Source organism: Piliocolobus tephrosceles, chromosome 4 (assembly GCF_002776525.5).
Source record: "Piliocolobus tephrosceles isolate RC106 chromosome 4, ASM277652v3, whole genome shotgun sequence".
NCBI classification, from domain to species: Eukaryota; Metazoa; Chordata; class Mammalia; order Primates; family Cercopithecidae; genus Piliocolobus; species Piliocolobus tephrosceles.
In genome coordinates, this window is record NC_045437.1 from 108,082,404 (window position 1) to 108,100,647 (window position 18,244).

General features: G+C 38.6%; 1 protein-coding gene across 2 annotated transcripts in view; it reads left to right on the forward strand.

Annotated features, from left to right (window-relative positions):
• Nucleotides 1-18,244, forward strand: part of CAMK4 (calcium/calmodulin dependent protein kinase IV) — a 275,261-nt gene that overhangs the window by 150,581 nt on the left and 106,436 nt on the right. Inside the window, exons 3-4 of one of the 2 annotated variants that reach the window (XM_023212267.2) lie at nt 2,192-2,254; nt 4,166-4,248. The exons of the other annotated variant lie outside the window; for it this stretch is intronic. Of the exons in view, the coding sequence (XP_023068035.1) occupies nt 2,192-2,254; nt 4,166-4,248 (146 nt within the window). The remainder of the gene's footprint in view (nt 1-2,191; nt 2,255-4,165; nt 4,249-18,244) is intronic. 2 annotated transcript variants of the gene reach the window in all.

Sequence of the window (18,244 nt, forward strand, 5' to 3'; positions counted from 1 at the left end):
CTAAGAATTTATAGCTGATGTTGCATTTTTATGTGGGATGTTTATAAATATTTTAAGAAGTATGTTGGGTTGCACAGACTGGCATCCAAACAACAAAAGTAAAATACATTTTTGTTTTGTAGTATTGCAAATTGATTTTAATAACTTGACTTTCTTTAGCAAGAATATATTAAAACATTCTGAGCCTCTTGATTGCCTGTATGAATAACCAAAACTTTTATTGCAGTTTAAGAGGCCTTACCATGACTAAATAGCTATTTAATGTTTTATTGTATATATGGGTGAAATAAACTCTTGAGAAATCTCTCATTGGGCTGGGAACTCCTTAAGATCTCCTTGTAAACATTTTTTTATCTCATAAAAACTGAAGGCATTTATAAATGGTGATTGCTTTCTTTAAATGAGGTACTCTAGGGTCTGGCAAAATTGTATTTGCCAGAAAAAAGAAATGTGAAATATATGTATATGTTGCAACCAAGAAAAAGAACATAAAACGTTTGAAAAATTCTTTTGAGTATTCATTCCTTTTTTATTTTAAAAGATTGCATGCTTGTTAGTTACTGTTTTCATTAAAGAATGAATATTAAATAACTGGATGTTGTTCTTTATCATCTTGAAAGTTATGATTGGTTATCACCATTGACATGCACTTGGATTTCTCCTGAGGCCAACCTTTTCTTCCTCAGGAGAAGTAACTGAAATGGGGGAATCCATTTCCCATTTGAAGCAGTCTCTTGGATATGCCTACAGAGTTTGGCTGTGAATTGCACATAAACTTCTTCATTTCTAAAACCATGTAAACTCTTGCTACTTCAAAGGTTCAGGACAGCTCAAATGGCAGAAACCATAGTAAGAATTCAGGTATTATAGTTATCAATTGTTTCGATAAATTTTGTTGGAGAGGAAGACATTAAAACGTTTATGTCGGCCGGGCGTGGTGGCTTAAGCCTATAATCCCAGCACTTTGGGAGGCCGAGACGGGCGGATCACGAGGTCAGGAGATCGAGACCATCCTGGCTAACCTGGTGAAACCCCGTCTCTACTAAAAAAAATACAAAAAACCTAGCCGGGCGAGGTGGCGGTGCCTGTAGTCCCAGCTACTCGGGAGGCTGAGGCAGGAGAATGGCGGGAACCCGGGAGGCGGAGCTTGCAGTGAGCCGAGATCCGGCCACTGCACTCCAGCCTGGGCGACAGAGTTGAGACTCCGTCTCAAAAAACAAAACAAAACAAAACAAAAAAACCTTTATGTCTACTATATAACTTTTAGAGCTCTGAAATGCCAGCTTATTGTGATTAAAGGAAAATTTTGGAATATCCTGAACTAAACTGCCATTGTCCCAAACGTAGAGACCAAGTGGTGAACTAACTAGGATTCTTTCATGGCAAGCAACAGAAACTAACTCTGGATAACTTAAGCAGAAAAAGGAAATGTAGTGGCTCATATAATTAGAAGTTCAAAGGGCAAACCATCATAACTGAATCTAGGGGGTTAAATTATATCAACAGTCCTCTTGCTTGGTAAGTCAGCAATGTTTTTTTTTTCCTCTGTTGGCCTCATTTTAATAAAGTAGTCTCCATATGGTATCAAAACTGTTCACTATTAGAAGCAGACTGTATCCTCTTTTGCTCTCATAATTTCGGAGAAAGATGGAATACCTGTTTATTTATTTGTTTGAGCAAATATTTGGAGAGGCTTCTGACTGGGATGACTTGGGTCAGGTGATTATTCCTGACCCTATCACAATGGCCAGGGAACAGGATACTCTCGTTGGGTAGGTTGGGTTTTGTGCTACATCTGTGTGAGAAGGACAAGTGAAGTGATTGACAGCTCCACTGGGGTTTAGACAGACTTATATATAAGAAAGGAAGACAAAGAAGGAGGATAGGTTGAGATGAACTTGGGCATTAGTTGTGACAGTGATGACTTTTGATAGGAAAGTGGGGAAGATGCCGTGTAAGGAGTCTGACAAGTTGTGATCCATACTAGTTCTTGGCTCTGTCTTATGTTAGAAGCAGAGAGAAAGGACGTACAGCTGAAAAAGAAAGAGAGGAAGGAGACACACACACAAAAGCTAAGGAATTAGGTTCTGCCAATTTCCTGATTCACCCAGGTAGTTATTGCTGTTTATATTTCTCTGCTACAATGAAGGGGGAGTTTCTTTCAGTTTATCTCTTTTATTTTGCCTTTTAGGTGGACAAAAAAATCGTAAGAACTGAGATAGGAGTTCTTCTTCGCCTCTCACATCCAAACATTGTAAGTGGTTTTTAACCTACTATTTGAAATGATTTCCAGAGCTAGAGAAAGGGACCTTTGTCCTTCACTGTCAATGCTGATAATTGAAAGGGGATTCTCCCACCACTGATAGCTACCATGTACTAGCTCTTGTCCTCATCTCATCACATTTTCAATCCTTTGGCTGAATACCTCTGAAAAAGTTCCAAAATAGATTAGCAATATACACCATCTTTATTGTCATGCATAAAAGGATAAAAATCAAAGAGTTTTGTTTTGCTCTAAAAACACTGGCTTTTTCCTTCTTTTGTGTGCCTATCTTATTAATTTTCCATTACTGAAAAAGCCTGTGAAGAAAATACATTGCTCTACAAAGGTATTTCAGTCTGCTTTGAGAGAGGATTGCTTCAAGAACAATGTGAAGATGCAAATAAATGTGTGCTTGAATGCAGAAAATAAAATGTCCTCAGAAGCTCTGCTTCAGGCTTTGTCCAGACAGCCTCTGAGGCAAAGACCTAGTAAAAAGCTTTCTTGAACTGATGAAGTGAAAAAGAACAAAATCATTGTCCAGGTCGTAAGTTGTTTTTATGAATTAAGCCATCTACTTCAAGAAAGCATTTTTGCCCATTTCTCTGGGGAAGTTGTGACGTCCAAGGGGATGGCCTGCAATGCTTAGGTTCAAGGCAAAGTACTTAAAATTTAATGTATGAGTTAGGGAAGCATTCAGCTATAAGTAGCAGAAAACTTGAATAGGATGATTTAAACAAATATTTTCCATATGTTGCAAGCAACAAAAATCAGGCAGTTTTCTGGCTCAGCTCCTCAGTGCTACCATCCAGATACCATCCTTGGTTCTGCCATCCTCAGTGTGTTGACTTTCATCCTCACGCTTTTCCCTCCTGGGCCTAACATGGCTGTTCCACAATTTTTGCAAGTCATCATGTCTATATTCAAAATAGGAAAAAGATGGAAGGATCTCAGCTGCCAATTCTCATGAGAAGAGTAAAAACTTTCTCAGAAACTGTGGCAGCAAAAGTCTCTTCAAATTTTATTGGCTGGAGCTAGTCACAAGATTACCCTTAACTGCATGGAGGCTGTGAAATTAGTGGCTGAGACCATTCATGATCTACAATTTGGGGCTAGACACCATCTCTGAACAAATCAGAGTTCTCTTCATATTAAAGTAGGGAGAAAAGGGTTTTGGGTAAGCAGTTAATAAAATCTCCCATACTCCATCACCACTTTTACATTATCCATCTCTTCTCTCCAAAGATAAGTCAATGTAGAATTTTCCTCAAGTGTAGGCTAGTCCTGGCTACTAGATTCTCATATATATGGAGAAAAATATCTAAAACTGGATTATCTGAATGTGATGAAGACGGTGGTATGCTCAATCAACTCACTGTCACCACTACTTTTCTGAGGATTCCTTCACCCACTGACACCTTTTTAGAAATTGATTGATATATCCTTTACATATAGGCAGATGTTAAGCTGGTCTTACCCTGCCTCAGACCCCTAATTTTAAGTTCCTAATTCCCAGAAGAAATAGGCATTTTGTACTTCCAGCCACCATGATGCCTCAAATGGTTTAGGAAGTTGTGTTGTTTTTGTTTTTGATTTTTGAACAATTCAGAAATTGGGATGTTTCAGAAAAGTTAGAAAGTGTTTCCAAGGCAGATATTTTTCAACTGCCAAAAGGAAAAATGTAAGCATTTTATAGGAACTTTGAAAAAAATGAGGTAACTGATGAAATCAATAACCCAGAAAGAGAGTGAGAAATAGCTATCTGATACAAGAATGAGGAAACTTTATTAAGAGTGATCCAACGTATTACTACTGCAGAATGTTGTTTTAGCCATAGTGTTAGCTATTTCCAGGAAAGATGGAATAAGAAATTTGTGATATTCTTTTTTTTATATCTTTCCGTAGATAAAACTTAAAGAGATATTTGAAACCCCTACAGAAATCAGTCTGGTCCTAGAACTCGTCACAGGAGGAGAACTGTTTGATAGGTGAGTTGGTTCTGGAAATATAACCACAGAAAGATTTGCTTTTGGCCACCAAAAAGTAATCTAAAGGACATTTCTCCTGAAACTTTTTATAATGACAGATTATACTTGTTGATAAATTCTACTAAAAAAGTCTTAAGAAGAACGTTGAAGGAAGGTGGGTAGTGGTAAGATGCAGGTACATGAAAACTTGAGATATTTAGTGAGTAAAAAGGGGAACGCTATAATATCTACTTACCTTTGCAAAGAGTTATCTCCTCAATAAAAAGATAGAATGTCTAAAATCAAATTTGGCCAGGCACGGTGTCTCAAGCCTGTAATCCCAGCACTTTGGGAGGCCGAGACGGGCGGATCACGAGGTCAGGAGATCGAGACCATCCTGGCTAACATGGTGAAACCCCGTCTCTACTAAAAAAATACAAAAAGCTAGCTGGGCAAGGTGGCAGGCGCCTGTAGTCCCAGCTACTCGGGAGGCTGAGGCAGGAGAATGGCGTGAACCTGGGAGGCGGAGCTTGCAGTGAGCTGAGATTGCGCCACTGCACTCCAGCCAGGGTGACAGAGCGAGACTCCGTCTCAAAAAAAAAAAAAAAAGAAAAAGAAAAAAAAATTAAATTTAAACTAAATAGTAAGATTTATGAGACTATCTTAAGAAAATATTTGATGAAAATTATAGAAAATTAAACATGTACTCTAAGTGTCCTCTGGTTATGATCCAAAAGCTCGTAAAACTCAATAATCTTCAAATGATTATTTTTAAGCTTACTTTCTTTAGAAGTCTGTGTAAAGAGTTCCACATTGCAAAGTAAACATGCTGTTATAGCCCATTATTGCCAACTTTGGTTTCCTGTTCATATGTTCATCTTTCAAAGCAGAGGAGTGAGAATGGAGGGGGATGGGAGTGTGCTGGAAATCTGGCAGAGCATAATATATGCAAACTATTTGTACGAGACACACAAACTTTATGTTTCCATAGTTGTTCCAGCTTACCCACCCTCTTAGGAGAATTCTGTATCTGTCCTGATGGGCTCTTGAGAGGCTTTTGCTGTGTTCATCAGGTAATCAAAAAAGAATGGAATTTAAAGAAGACAAAGAGATTAAGTAGGCATATATTAGAAATGGTAAGAAGCCATGCGTGAATGGAAAAGTTTTGTTTAAAAAATGGGGCAAGAGACAGGTAGAATGCAGTTTAGGGGAAAGACAGAAGAGACCGAGGGAACCACTGATGTAGCCTGAGCGCCTGGATCACAGCAAATGCCCCATAAATATTTGCTGAATGAATGAATGAACAACTGCTGCAATGAATGGGCTCTGAGGAGAAAGATAGCTAAAGGGGATTACTTTTGAATGTGTTGGGAGAGGAACACTCCTTCACTTTTGCCAGGGTGTGAATGTGTGCCCCCCAAATTCATTTGCCAAAAGCCTGATCCCTAAGATAATGGTATTAGGAGATGGGATCTTTGGGAGGTTATTAGGTCATAAAGGTGGAGCCCTCCAGAATGAGATCAGTGCCCTTATAAAAGAGGCCCTAGAGAGCTGCCATTCCCCTGAGGAAGTGGGCCCTCACCAGACACAAAATCTCCTGGTGGTTTAATCTTGGACTATCCAGCCTCCAGATCTGTGAGGAATAAATGTTTGATATGTATAAGACACACGGGTTATATTATTTTTAAATAGCAGCTCAAATGGACTAAGATACCTTCCTTCCCACACCTACTCCACCCAGTTAGATTTGCTGCCTCTTCAAGAGCTTTCAAAAGTATTCATATTGTTTTTCAAAGGTTCTGTCTCTTTTCAACATTACCCAGTGAAAATTTGTATCTTTAGGTGAGAAGGAGCAAAAGGCCTAGCTTCATTGCAACTATATATGTATGTGTAACAGATATACATCTGAATTTTGTTCATATGTATGTTGAAACTTCCTTAGAGCAGGTTCAACATTATAACATTTTGGCTGTTTTCACATTTTAAGAGTAATAAGTCAGCTGAAGGAAGTGAGCATCAGTAGCCTAAAGTCATACAGTTCTAGCGGCAGTTGTTTTTTTGAAAGACTCACAGTTGTGAATCCTGACTCTACAACTGAAAGATTAACTAACCTAGAATAATTTACTTAACTTCTCTGAACCTCAGAACAAATTTGAAGTGGCTTTATGTTGCTAATAAAGCTTAGATGGCTCTGATCCACTATGAAGATATTCTTGTTCACATATTTCCATGTCCTCAAGCAAGACTCTCCTGGACTAGCTAATTTGGGTTTTGCCACAACATGCCTATAATGGCTCCTTTTTCAATACCTCTTTAGCTGACTCTTTTTCATGGATGTATCCCTTCTTTAAGTACATTAATAGAATCAGTTTATAGTCAGATCCTGCTGGCTTTGGAGCTATGAACTCTCTCTAAGGAGACCTTGCATATTTCTCTGCTAATTATGGTCTATGAGAGAACTCTCATGTTTTTAAATTATAAATAATTGCAGGACAGGAATGCCACACTGAAGCAATAATTTACTAATAGTATTTGCTATTTACTTACCTACCTCTATTGGTTTGAGTTAATTGGGAATCAAGGGTTTCTCCTTCTCTTGTTCCCAACCTTTCTTCCATGAAAGAATTTGGGATGAAATTTAATTCAGCTATAGCTAAAAATGAAAAAACTAAATGCTATTGATAAATTTCATTTGGAGAGATAAATGGGTGAAATATTCATATTTAACAGAAAACATCTGAGGAATGGCAGCCAGCCAGTAAAGCACTCAACTCTTAGTAGTTTTAAAAGATAGACTCTTTTCCTTTGTGTGGTGTGGTCCACAACATTGACCTAGCTGATATGAACTTGGTTCTCTCCATTAAGTTACTTAATTCTGCAGTTATCTTTAAATTTTATCAAACTGAAAAAACATTCTGCATTATTATCCAATGTATTGATTTCTTTCTTGAAAGTTGAAAAGTAATATGGACTGTATTTTGTACTTAGGTCAAAACAAATTTATTTAATTGTGATGATAAGAATTCATTCCTGGTCTAATGATGACTCTAATAGTATGTAATGAATGAACTAGGGAAGTAATTGCTGAAGAGATAATCATATGAGTCAATTATACTCAAAAAGGTTGTATTTAATTAGCAAAAGATCTATTCTATAATGCTTATAAAAATTAAACATAGTCAAAATCCAAGTAGAATCTGCTATTTTATGTAGAATTTAAATAGTAAATTACATAGGACAATTTATTAGAAATTTTGGAATAAAATCCATGATTTGTTGTGCCCAAGAAAAATCTAAAACATAAAAAATTTGCACAATTATGACATCATGAGAAGAAGAAAGCTCCCATGAAGTTTCTGTTTAATTGTTCTCAGTTTGGTCTCAACTCTTAAAACCTCAACATCATTTTCATTGAATTATTGAAATGGACAATGAAATTATTGAAATTTCATTGAGTTTTGCTTTAAGAGCAAATTTCAAAGTGTTTTTTCCTCAAAAATGATTGTATTTTAAGACAACAAATTTAGCAATATCCTTACAGTCTTCTAATTAAATCCAAAGTATTTTTTCTTGATTTTTATCAGATCACTCCAGTATGTAAGTATAGTTTTGAATTTTTAAAAATTGTCATGGGTTTTTTTCTGTTTTCTTTTTCTTTTTTGTTTTATCAATTTTTCCTAAAGAATTTTATTTTTATTTAACTTTTAAGTTCAGGGGTACATTTGCAGGTTTGTTACGTAGGTAAATGTGTGTCGCGGGGATTTGTTGTACAGATTGTTTCATCACCCAAGTATTAAACCTAGTATCCACCAATCCATTAGTTATTGTTTCCTGATCCCCTCCATCCTCCCAATTTCCACCCTTCAAAAGGCCCCAATGTGTGTTGTTCCCCTCTGTGTGTCCATGTGTTCTCATCATTTAGCTCCCACTTGTAAGACAGAACATGTGGTATTTGTATTTCTGTTCTTGTATTAGTTTCCTAAGGATAATGGCCTCCAGTTCCTTCCATGTCCCTGCAAAGGACATGATCCATTTCTTTTTGTGTTTTTGCTTGCCTGATTAGGCTTGTTCCAATGTCAAATATTATGTATAAAAGGTTTTAGAATTTGAGGCCTGGAATGCTGTTACCTTCCAAAAAAGCAGATTTTATTTTGTTGTGGCAGGCATTTAAGGTTAAGAAACAGATCATTTTACTAGAATCGGATATTAGGGTAATTCAAAGCTGGGCTTCCTAAAGGCTGATGTATTTCTTGTCAAGTCTTATTCACAAGGCTTTGCTCTTTGAAGGTTTCAACTTTAAGCCAGGGTTATACCAGGGCTCTTCTTACTTGGCAGACCCTGAATGCCAACTTCTGTACCCTTAGCTCTGCGTAATGGCCAGAAAGTTTATTCAGCTTCTCAGCCTGTCAGCTGCTGTGTTGGAATAAGTGAATGCCTTTAGAAGGAAAGCAGAGGCATCAGATGGCAGCTTTGCTTTGCTGGGTTTTTCTTCTCTGCTGGCTCTTGGTTCCTAAATCCTTCTCTTCCATAGTGTATTAGTCAGGAATCTGTATAGGGACAGAACTAATAGGATACATGTATATATGTAGGGGAGTTGATTAGGAGAATTGACTCACACAGTCACAAGGTGAAGTTCCACAATAGGCCGTCTGCAAGCTGAGGAGCCAGGAAGACAGTCTGTGTCCTCAGACCTCAAAAGTAGGGAAGCTGATAGTGCAGCCTTCAGTCTATGTCCAAAGACCCAGGAGCACCTGGCAAATCTCTAGTGTAAGTCCAAGAGTCCAAAAGCTGAAGAACTTGGAGTCTAATGTTCAAGGGCAGAAAGCATCTAGCACAGGAGAAAGATGGAGACCAGAAGACTTAGCCAGTCTAGTCTTTCCATGTTCTTCTGCCTGCTTTTATCCTAGCCGTGCTAGCAGCTGATTGAGAGTGGGTCTGCATCTCCCAGTTCACTGTTAATCTCCTTTGGCAACACCCTCACAGACACACCCAGGAATAATACTTTCCATCGTTCAGTCCAACCAAGTTGACACTCAATATGAACCATCACACTTGATAACTCTGATTTGTTCAAATATATTTTTTTAAAGTTATTTTATTTAGTTTGTTTTTATTTTTCTTGCCTGGAGCCTTGTCTGACCCACCATTGCTGACAGTAAAAATTCACATATGGTTTTAAATTTTGTTCACAGACACTAATGTATTTTCCTCATTTAAAAAGTCAGCCGATTTGAGCAAGCAGGATGAAAAGCAGTATCCTCACTATGCAAATATGAAGACAGAATTAGTAAAGGTTAATGATCTTCCCCGTCCAGGCAACCAGACTGTCTTCTGATCCAACCCTTTCCTTCTTGTATGGCCTCACTTTCTTTCTTATTAAGTCCAGTTTGTCTCTTGCACATCATTTCCAAGAAAATAAATATCTATTTATACATGGAAAATCTATGATGTATTGATTGGTCCTATGCAAACCTATGTAACCCACTCAATAACTCTCTCTTCACCTTTTTTGAGGCATTATTATCCATATTTTTTCCATAGCATAAACTTAAAAAGTTATTAATAAGTCATAAATTCAGACCTCACCTCCAGTCCTACTATGTGAGTCCTAATAGTAATCTGTACTTCAGCATTTCTGGATTTCTCATTCTTGGTGGAAACGAATTGAATTTTCAGGGCATTGCTATTAGATAACGGTTTGAGAAATAGAACTGAGGCTGTTTCTTGTCCCAGTCTTTCTAGGGTTGTATCATGGTTGGTATTAGGATTTAACAAACTTAGGAAACGTCTGCATTTGTGAAGACCGTTGTGTCAGAAATTAGTCATCAATGTAATTATCTAACGAGTGATTCTATAAAATGTGATTGTTCAGAAAGGATGATTAGTGAATATAGTGAGGAACATTTTTGAGATCCTATTGGGTTGCTGGCAGAGTGTGCAGGGCAATTTACTAACATGATACTATTTAATCATTATAGCAACACATATATAAAGTAGACTTTGGTATATACATTTTACAGACAAGATAACTGAGGATCAGAGCGGTCTGTTAACTTCTGTTAGGTCATCCAGCTTATATATGATCTAATAACAATAATTAAATAAGATTGGACTCAAGTATGTAACGTTCCAAAGTATATAATTTTTCTACCATGTCATGCTGCTGCAAATGCCGGAACTCAGGCTTAAAAATAAAACTTCAGCTTAGTAATCTAACGTTTGTCCTACTTGAGTGTTGACTTAACCTGAACTTTAATTTGTATATAGTTGTTTTTCAATCATGGATATTTTAAATACATCTCTTTATGTGACTTTATCTGGCTATATGTAAAGAAAACTTATACTTCGATTTGGACTAGACTTACAGTTTACTTTTCCTAGAAGCCTGGCCATAAAATGAAAGATAGAGGTGAGGTAGTAGAACACACAGGATAAATGGAAATTTATTATTTTAAGCTATAGGTCTAGGAACACATTGATTTGCAGATGGGAAGGAGCTCAGAAGAAAGAGAAGCAGGAGAGATTTGTGTGAGAGGGACCTAAATTTGGAACAGCATTCTAGAAAAGGCATGAAGGGAATGAGATCTAGAGTCAGATAAAGGGATTTGTTTTTCAGAAGAAAACTCTTCTTCCTCTGAAGCAGAAAGAAAGAGACAAAGGGTCAAATGAGCTAGATTAATCAAAGCAATTTTGAAAAAGAAAGACTTTTGGAATCAGTTGGAAGACACTGTTGAGACTGAGATGTAATTGTACCTTACTTCCAAACTAATAAATTAGCCTATTATTCTTTTATGGATGCTGGAAAGCACATGATTCTTGGATCAGAGACAAAGGGCCTTATTACTCATGGCACAGCAAACATTATGGGCATTAGCATGTCTGTCAGTTCACCTTGCCCTTTGAGTTCCATGGAGGCAGTACAGGGGGCCAGATAGATGCCTACACCTGGAATTAGATGTATTACAAGAGGAGAGATAATTTTTTTTTTTTTTTCTTTTTTGAGACAGAGTCTCACTCTGTCGCCAGGCTGGAGTGCAGTGGTGTGATCTTGGCTCACTGCATCCTCCCCCTCCCGGGGTCAAGTGATTCTTCTGCCTCAGCCTCTCAAGTAGCTGGGAGTACAGGCACCCCCCACCACGCCCAGCTAATTTTTGTGTGTGTGTATTTTTAGTAGAGACAGGGTTTCACCATGTTCGCCAGGATGGTCTGGATCTCATGACCTCGTGATCCGCCCGCCTCAACCTCCCAAAGTGCTGGGATTACAGGCATGAGCCACCGTGCCCGGCCAAGGGGAGATAATTTAAATGTCATCAACTGGGGAATGAACAACCATTCAACCATGAAAAGGAATGTTCCTTTGATACACACCTTAACATGGATGAACTTTAAAAAGTTTATGCTAAGAGAATAAAGCCAGACATGAAAGACTATATATACTATGGCTCTATGACTTTATAAGGAACTTCAAGAAGGGGAAAATATATAGACAGAAGCAAAGCAGTGGTTTCCTAGGGCTGGAAATAGAAGTGTGGTGGGGTATAAGACATTTAGGTAGTTCAGTCTTAATGGCCTCTATTTTTCCAGTATTGTTAAAGAAGGGAAATTGATCTCCTAATACTAACTGGTAAAGAATGGAATAGGGCACTTGAAGAAGGAACTGGTGAAGATTTTTAGAGAGATTGTGAGAACAGATGAGGGCAAGAATAAGGGCTTTTGAGGAGCACTGAAGGTCTGCCAATGCTGAAGGCTATGCATATTTGGAGACTCTGGTCTGCAGCATTATATATTACTGGCTTACCCCTCCATATCATTCCTGGAGTTTTGGACAGAACTTCTTTTTCTCTTGGCTTTCATACAGCTTTTCAGCCATCTCCCTCTTGATCTCTTTCCTGAGTTCCTCTTCCCCTCCCCACCTCTTAAGTTCCGTTTAAACTTCTCCTACATTCTTGGTAGATGAATTTGACACTCACTTGTGGCTTGAGCCACACTGGTGGCTACAGTCTCAGCAGAGATGAAACCTGTGTTTTCAGCAGTCTACTAGGCTTCTCACTAAGTCCCATTAGCACCTCTAAATCAAATGAACTCAGCATCCCTCTCTCAGTCTCACTCCCCTTCCCTGTGAACTGATTCACCAACTAAACTAATCTACGTGAATTTCTCCCTTTTGCTTTAGATTCTCCTTCTCTCTTCCCTATAATTCTTCCTCTGAGCAGCTTTGAAATCTGTTCCCTTTTCCCTTTCCCAGTGCTTCTGCCCTGTTGCGCCTTTGCATTATTTCCCATTGCAGTAGATTCCTAGAGAGTATTACTTTCACTCCTTTTCATCCATCTGTGTTTAAGCATAGATTTGATCAGGTCAGCCCAGAAAGCTACTCACAACTTTCACTTAAAGTCAATACTTTTGTATTGCGGCACTATTCACAATAGCAAAGACTTGGAATCAACCCAAATGTCCATCAGTGACAGACTGGATTAAGAAAATGTGGCACATATACACCATGGAATACTATGCAGCCATAAAAAAGGATGAGTTTGCGTCCTTTGTAGGGACATGGATGCAGCTGGAAACCATCATTCTTAGCAAACTATCACAAGAAGAGAAAACCAAACACCGCATGTTCTCACTCATAGGTGGGAACTGAACAATGAGCTCACTTGGACTCGGGAAGGGGAACATCACACACTGGGGCCTATCATGGGGAGGGGGGAGGGGGGAGGAATTTCATTGGGGAGTTATACCTGATATAAATGATGAATTGATGGGTGCTGACGAGTTGATGGGTGCAGCACACCAACATGGCACATGTATACATATGTAACAAACCTGCACGTTATGCACATGTACCCTAGAACTTAAAGTATAATAATAAAAATAAATAAATAAATAAATAAAGTCAATACTTTTAAACTTGACAAAAAAGCCCACTTACAATCTGGCCCCGCCTTACCATGCTGGCTTTACTGCCCACTTTGTTCTCTTCCCACCAATGTATTAACCACTGTGTATTGTCTCCATCCTCAAGGAGCTCATAGTCTAAAGAGGGAAAGTAAAAATGTGACATGGACTCTAATATTTTTTAAGCATCACCTTCCAAGTAAAGCATATTAGGGATTATAATGACCACAACATCACAATTTTATTTTAATGAGGGCTAGGAAATAAAAAGAAATAAAAATAAGAATCAGGACATAAAAGAGAGATCATCACATGTTTTGTGTTTGTTAGAGATTGGCCCCTTTTTCAGCTCTAAGTATTCATGTGGGGATGATAAGTGCTATAATTAGGGCATAAACACAGTGTGTAGAGCACAAAACAAGGGGGTCGTGTAAGTCAGAAATCGCTTCAGGAAGGAGTAAAATCTTTTGAGCTGACTCTCATTTGAGAAATTGGAAATTAGCAGGCGGAGGCCAGAAGGAAGGGCCTATTGGGGCAGAATGATGTTCAAAAGCACAGTCGTACACTGTTGGGTAAAATATGAGCATCTCAGTCTCAATTTTAAAAGCTAGGCTAGGTAGAAAGCAAGCAGGGGCTAGATATTTATTGAGTGAATGATTAAATAAACAATGTGCACCTGAGCAATATATATATCTTTTCTTTCTTTTTTGTTTTTTTTTTTTGAGACAGAGTCTCACTCTGTCGCCCAGGCTGGAGTGCAGTGGCGTGATCACGGCTCACTGCAACCTCCACTTCCCGAGTTCACTCTGTTCCCCTGCCTCAGCCTCCCGAGTAGCTGGGACTACAGGTACCCACCACCATGTATGACTAATGTTTTATATTTTTTTAGTAGAGATGGAGTTTCACCGTGTTAGCCAAGATGGTCTTGATCTCATGATCTTGTGATCTGCCTGCCTTGGCCTCCCAAAATGCTGGCATTACAGTCGTGAGCCACCGCACCCGGCTACAATATATATATATCTTTGAGTCAGATCTTTTATCTATAGTATGAGGGAAGTAGACTGGGAATCTCTTAGGCCCATTCCCAGATTTGCAATTTGATTTGATCTCCTCTTTCTCTTGTCAGCTCCCTGGCCAGCACCCACATTGATCCACAAATCTCTGACTTTCTTCTTAGTATTCAAATGTACCAGGTGCTAGTACTACCTTTGAAACTACATTTTTGAAAAGTATATGAACTTAACTTTCTTTGGCAGAAAAGTTCTTACAGAAAGCACCAAAACAGACAACAATGTCATGAATAAAATGAGAAGCTGTGATTGAAACTTACAAAGAAGTGGTAGATTTACGTAGAGTGCAGCAGTTTTCATTTTAATATTATTTTGTATGTAACAGCATAATGGTGTACTAGCAGCCCTTAAGTCTTAGTTCCTGAACTTTATATTATTTGGGGCTTTTACTCTCTGTCATTTGATCCTTTAGTACACATTCTCATCAGACCTATATCTTTCTCACATAAACCTAGTCATCTACAGTTATTATGCAGCCATTTGAGAAAAAGCTGCGAGTGGTGGGCAGAGCAGCAGGGCTCCTAATCTATGTGCCAGGAAGTCTGGGGCCTCAGGATATGATCAGATTAGAGCTCTTCAGCTGCTGTGCGCGTGTTAACTGCCTGGATGGAGATGCGCTCAATTCAATTTGTGGCAATTAGTGTGACAGAAGCAAATGCACCAGAGTCATATATTATAGCAGCTCCATAGAGAGAAATAGGCATTACCTGTATTTTTTCATCCTATAATTTTTAAATGATGGGAAGAAAAACACACCAACTGGGGAGAAGAGCACGGGCACCATCTCAGTGAGCTGTGGAAGTAAAAGGCACAGTCATGGAATAAGAGAGGCTGTTGAAGCCAGAGGCTTTCAGTAGAGGAACTTGGAGAAATGCACCACCTTCGCGCTTCCTTTCCAGATCTCCAGATGTCTGCTACGGCCCCTGGTGGCTGAGGGACCTTTAGGAACTGGGGTCTCAGGGCAGCCTTTTGAGTCAGTGTCGTGATTAGAATCCTAGAAGACATTTTGTTTTGAGCTCTGAGCCCTCTGGCCTAACCCACAATGGAAGGCTGGGAAACTGTGTGGCACAGAGGCAAACCACAGGGCCCTGGGCCTGTGACAATTATCTTAAAGTGCTGGTAGCATCTTAACTGCTTATTATTTTTCAAATCATGAAACAGAAATTAGTTTACTAAATCAGAAGAGAAATACAGCAATAACTACATTTAAATATGAAAAAACAAAAATACCAGCCAAAATTATCCCTCTATTTTTACAGCTTTAAACCCCTACAATGATTAAATATTTCGTTGCTTCTAAAACTCAGAGTCATGAGTGTATTTCGTATAAAGCTATAAACCCTTGACTGTCTATCCATGGTTCAATTTCATTGGCAAATTTTTTGACATGCCAGCTAAATTGTATAAAGGAATTATTACATGTTACTTCATGAAAGAAATACTCTATTTTAAGGAATTTAAATTACTTTGATTTTGTTTAAAATAAGTTTCTAAAAAGATTCATGTTATTCCAGCAATATCTAAAACTATGTAACTCTGAGTTTCTTCCTAAAGCCAGCAGTAATCTCTTCATTTATTGCATTGTCCTCTGGGAAGCATCCACACAGCTGTTCTTCCTCTGGAGCCGTGGCCAATGTACTTGTGAAGGGAATCACATCTGAGTCCAGTGCTTTTGTTCCCCATGGTAATGAACATAGGCAAAAGTATTGTCCAAATGTCCACAATCTGAAATTTTTCTGACATCCATTCACTTTGCAATTAGTATTGGTTCCATAAATATTTACTGACTATGGGCAAGTCTTGCAGCTAGGCTCTATAGGTGATCCAAGCAACAATCTAGTGAGAAGGCTAATAATTTTACCACAGTGCCCTAGAGAAGGCTTTGGACAAACACATCTACTGATGTCATACAACTGAAATTGAGAGAAATAAATTGCAAGATTTCATTTTCCTTTGCTTGGTCACTAGCATCTTCACTTGTAATCACAGTTCTAAGTTGTAAACCTACATTTATGACTCAAGTTCATTGCTATTGAACTTTTTAGTCAGCCATGGATAGCGTGAATGGCAGCTCAACTTATAAAATATTTAAAATGGAATGTCTGAGTTTCAGTAACCTAACCCTGTGACAATCTGGTTAAGGAATCATCTGGGAACAAAACTCCTTTTAGCAGAAGTTGCCTGGAATAGAAGCAGCCGAAGGGTGATGGTTGGCCAAGATACAGTGCGCAGAGTTCACACTGAAATGAGGTGGGGAGGCACTTGCATTTTGTCCCCTTGCCCCACATATCTACTCTACAGATGCTGTTTCTCACTACAGGATTAATAAATCCCTTGGTGGTACAAACCCTACGTAACATACATTGCATCTATGATAATGTTTTTTGTTTGTAACTTTCTTTACTCCACCATCTGTGGTCTCATCTGGGGCAAGGCCCAAATCTTATTCTGATTATATCCAGCAAGTACCTGGCTCACATTAGAAGTTAGGAATGTGGATGAATATCACCACCTTCTTCTTCCCTACCTATCCTCACCCCCAACTGCCATTCTCCCTGCATCTGAAAAATTTCTGTACACCTTTCAGGTGTGAGCGGAGATATAGCTATTTCTGGAATCCTTTCCTGACCCTACATGGCCTCCAGAATAGATTACCTGCATTTTCTCAGAGCTCTCAGGTCATTTTTTAATACTTCTATCACATCATGTAGCATACGGTGTTGAATGTTGTCTGTCTGCTTAGACCAAGAGAAACCCCATGAGTGCAGAGAGCATGTCCAGTTCACTACTGAGTGGTCAGCACATAACAGTCACTCCCTAATATTTATTGAATAAATAAGTTAACAGATACATCTGTTGAAATGCATCCTCTGATTAATTAAATGAATTATTTCACTCACTTAACATATATTGGGGAAAATTAGTAAAGTTTCCATTAACTGTTCTTCATATACCTACTACTCCCCTCTCCCTCCACCTGAAGACAGCTCCCAAGAAAATTTACTCTTCCATCAAGCCAGGCCCTGGACATTCACTCAAGAACATATTCTGAAACGTGGGCACTATCTTAGTCCTTTTGGGCTGATATAACAAAATTTCTTATAGTGAGTAGCTTATAAACAACAGAAATTTATTTCTCACAGTTCTAGATGCTGGAAAGTCCAAGATGAAAGTGTCAGCAGATTCGATGTCTGAAGAGGGGCTGCTTTTTGATTCATAGATGGCACTTTCTAGCTGTGTCCGCACATGGTGGAAGGGGCAAAGAAGCATTCTAGGGTCTCTTTTATAAAGGCATTAATCCCATTCATGAAGGTTCCTCCTTCATGATAGAATCACCTCCCAAAGGCCCCACCTCCTAATACCATCACATTGGTGATTAGGTTTCAACGTATGAATTTGGGCGAGACATAAATATTTAGTTCATAGTAGGCACTTAACCCTAAGTTATAGCCAAATGAAAATACAGAAGATATTTAGGCTGAAGCTTGAGACTACATAATAAACCAAAATATAGAGAGGAGATTCTAGTGGGTGAAATACTGCTTTTCCGAAGAGTGGTGATGCCTCTAAGAACTATGTCTTTAATAGACACCTAAGGGAGACAGCTCATGGTTGTGGAATTTGGCTCTGTTCAACCACAAGGGGTGCCATTTGCATGAGTAGTGTGCTCTGGAAAAGTACTGCAAAGCAGCTGTGGTAAAGCTCTAGCCTGGGTGAGTGACTATGGGGAAAATCCACATTGTTGTAAGCCAGGAGATAATTGATTTTATTCCCTTCTGGAGATAATATAAGGTTGCAAAGAAATTTAGCAGCTATTCTTCTCCATCATCTTTGTAACAACTCCCCTCTTTTAACAAAACTGGAGAAAGCCAAGCTCCTGGGGCTGTAGGTACAGGGCACAGAGGAGACACTAATTACATTTGTGCTGGATGATAGAGATACCACAAAACCCATATTTTGAGTAAAATGCAGCGAATGATGTCATGGTAGCCAAAGTCCTGAACTTACTCTGTCACAATAGTACTTCTTTTCCCCTTCCCTCATACTTAATT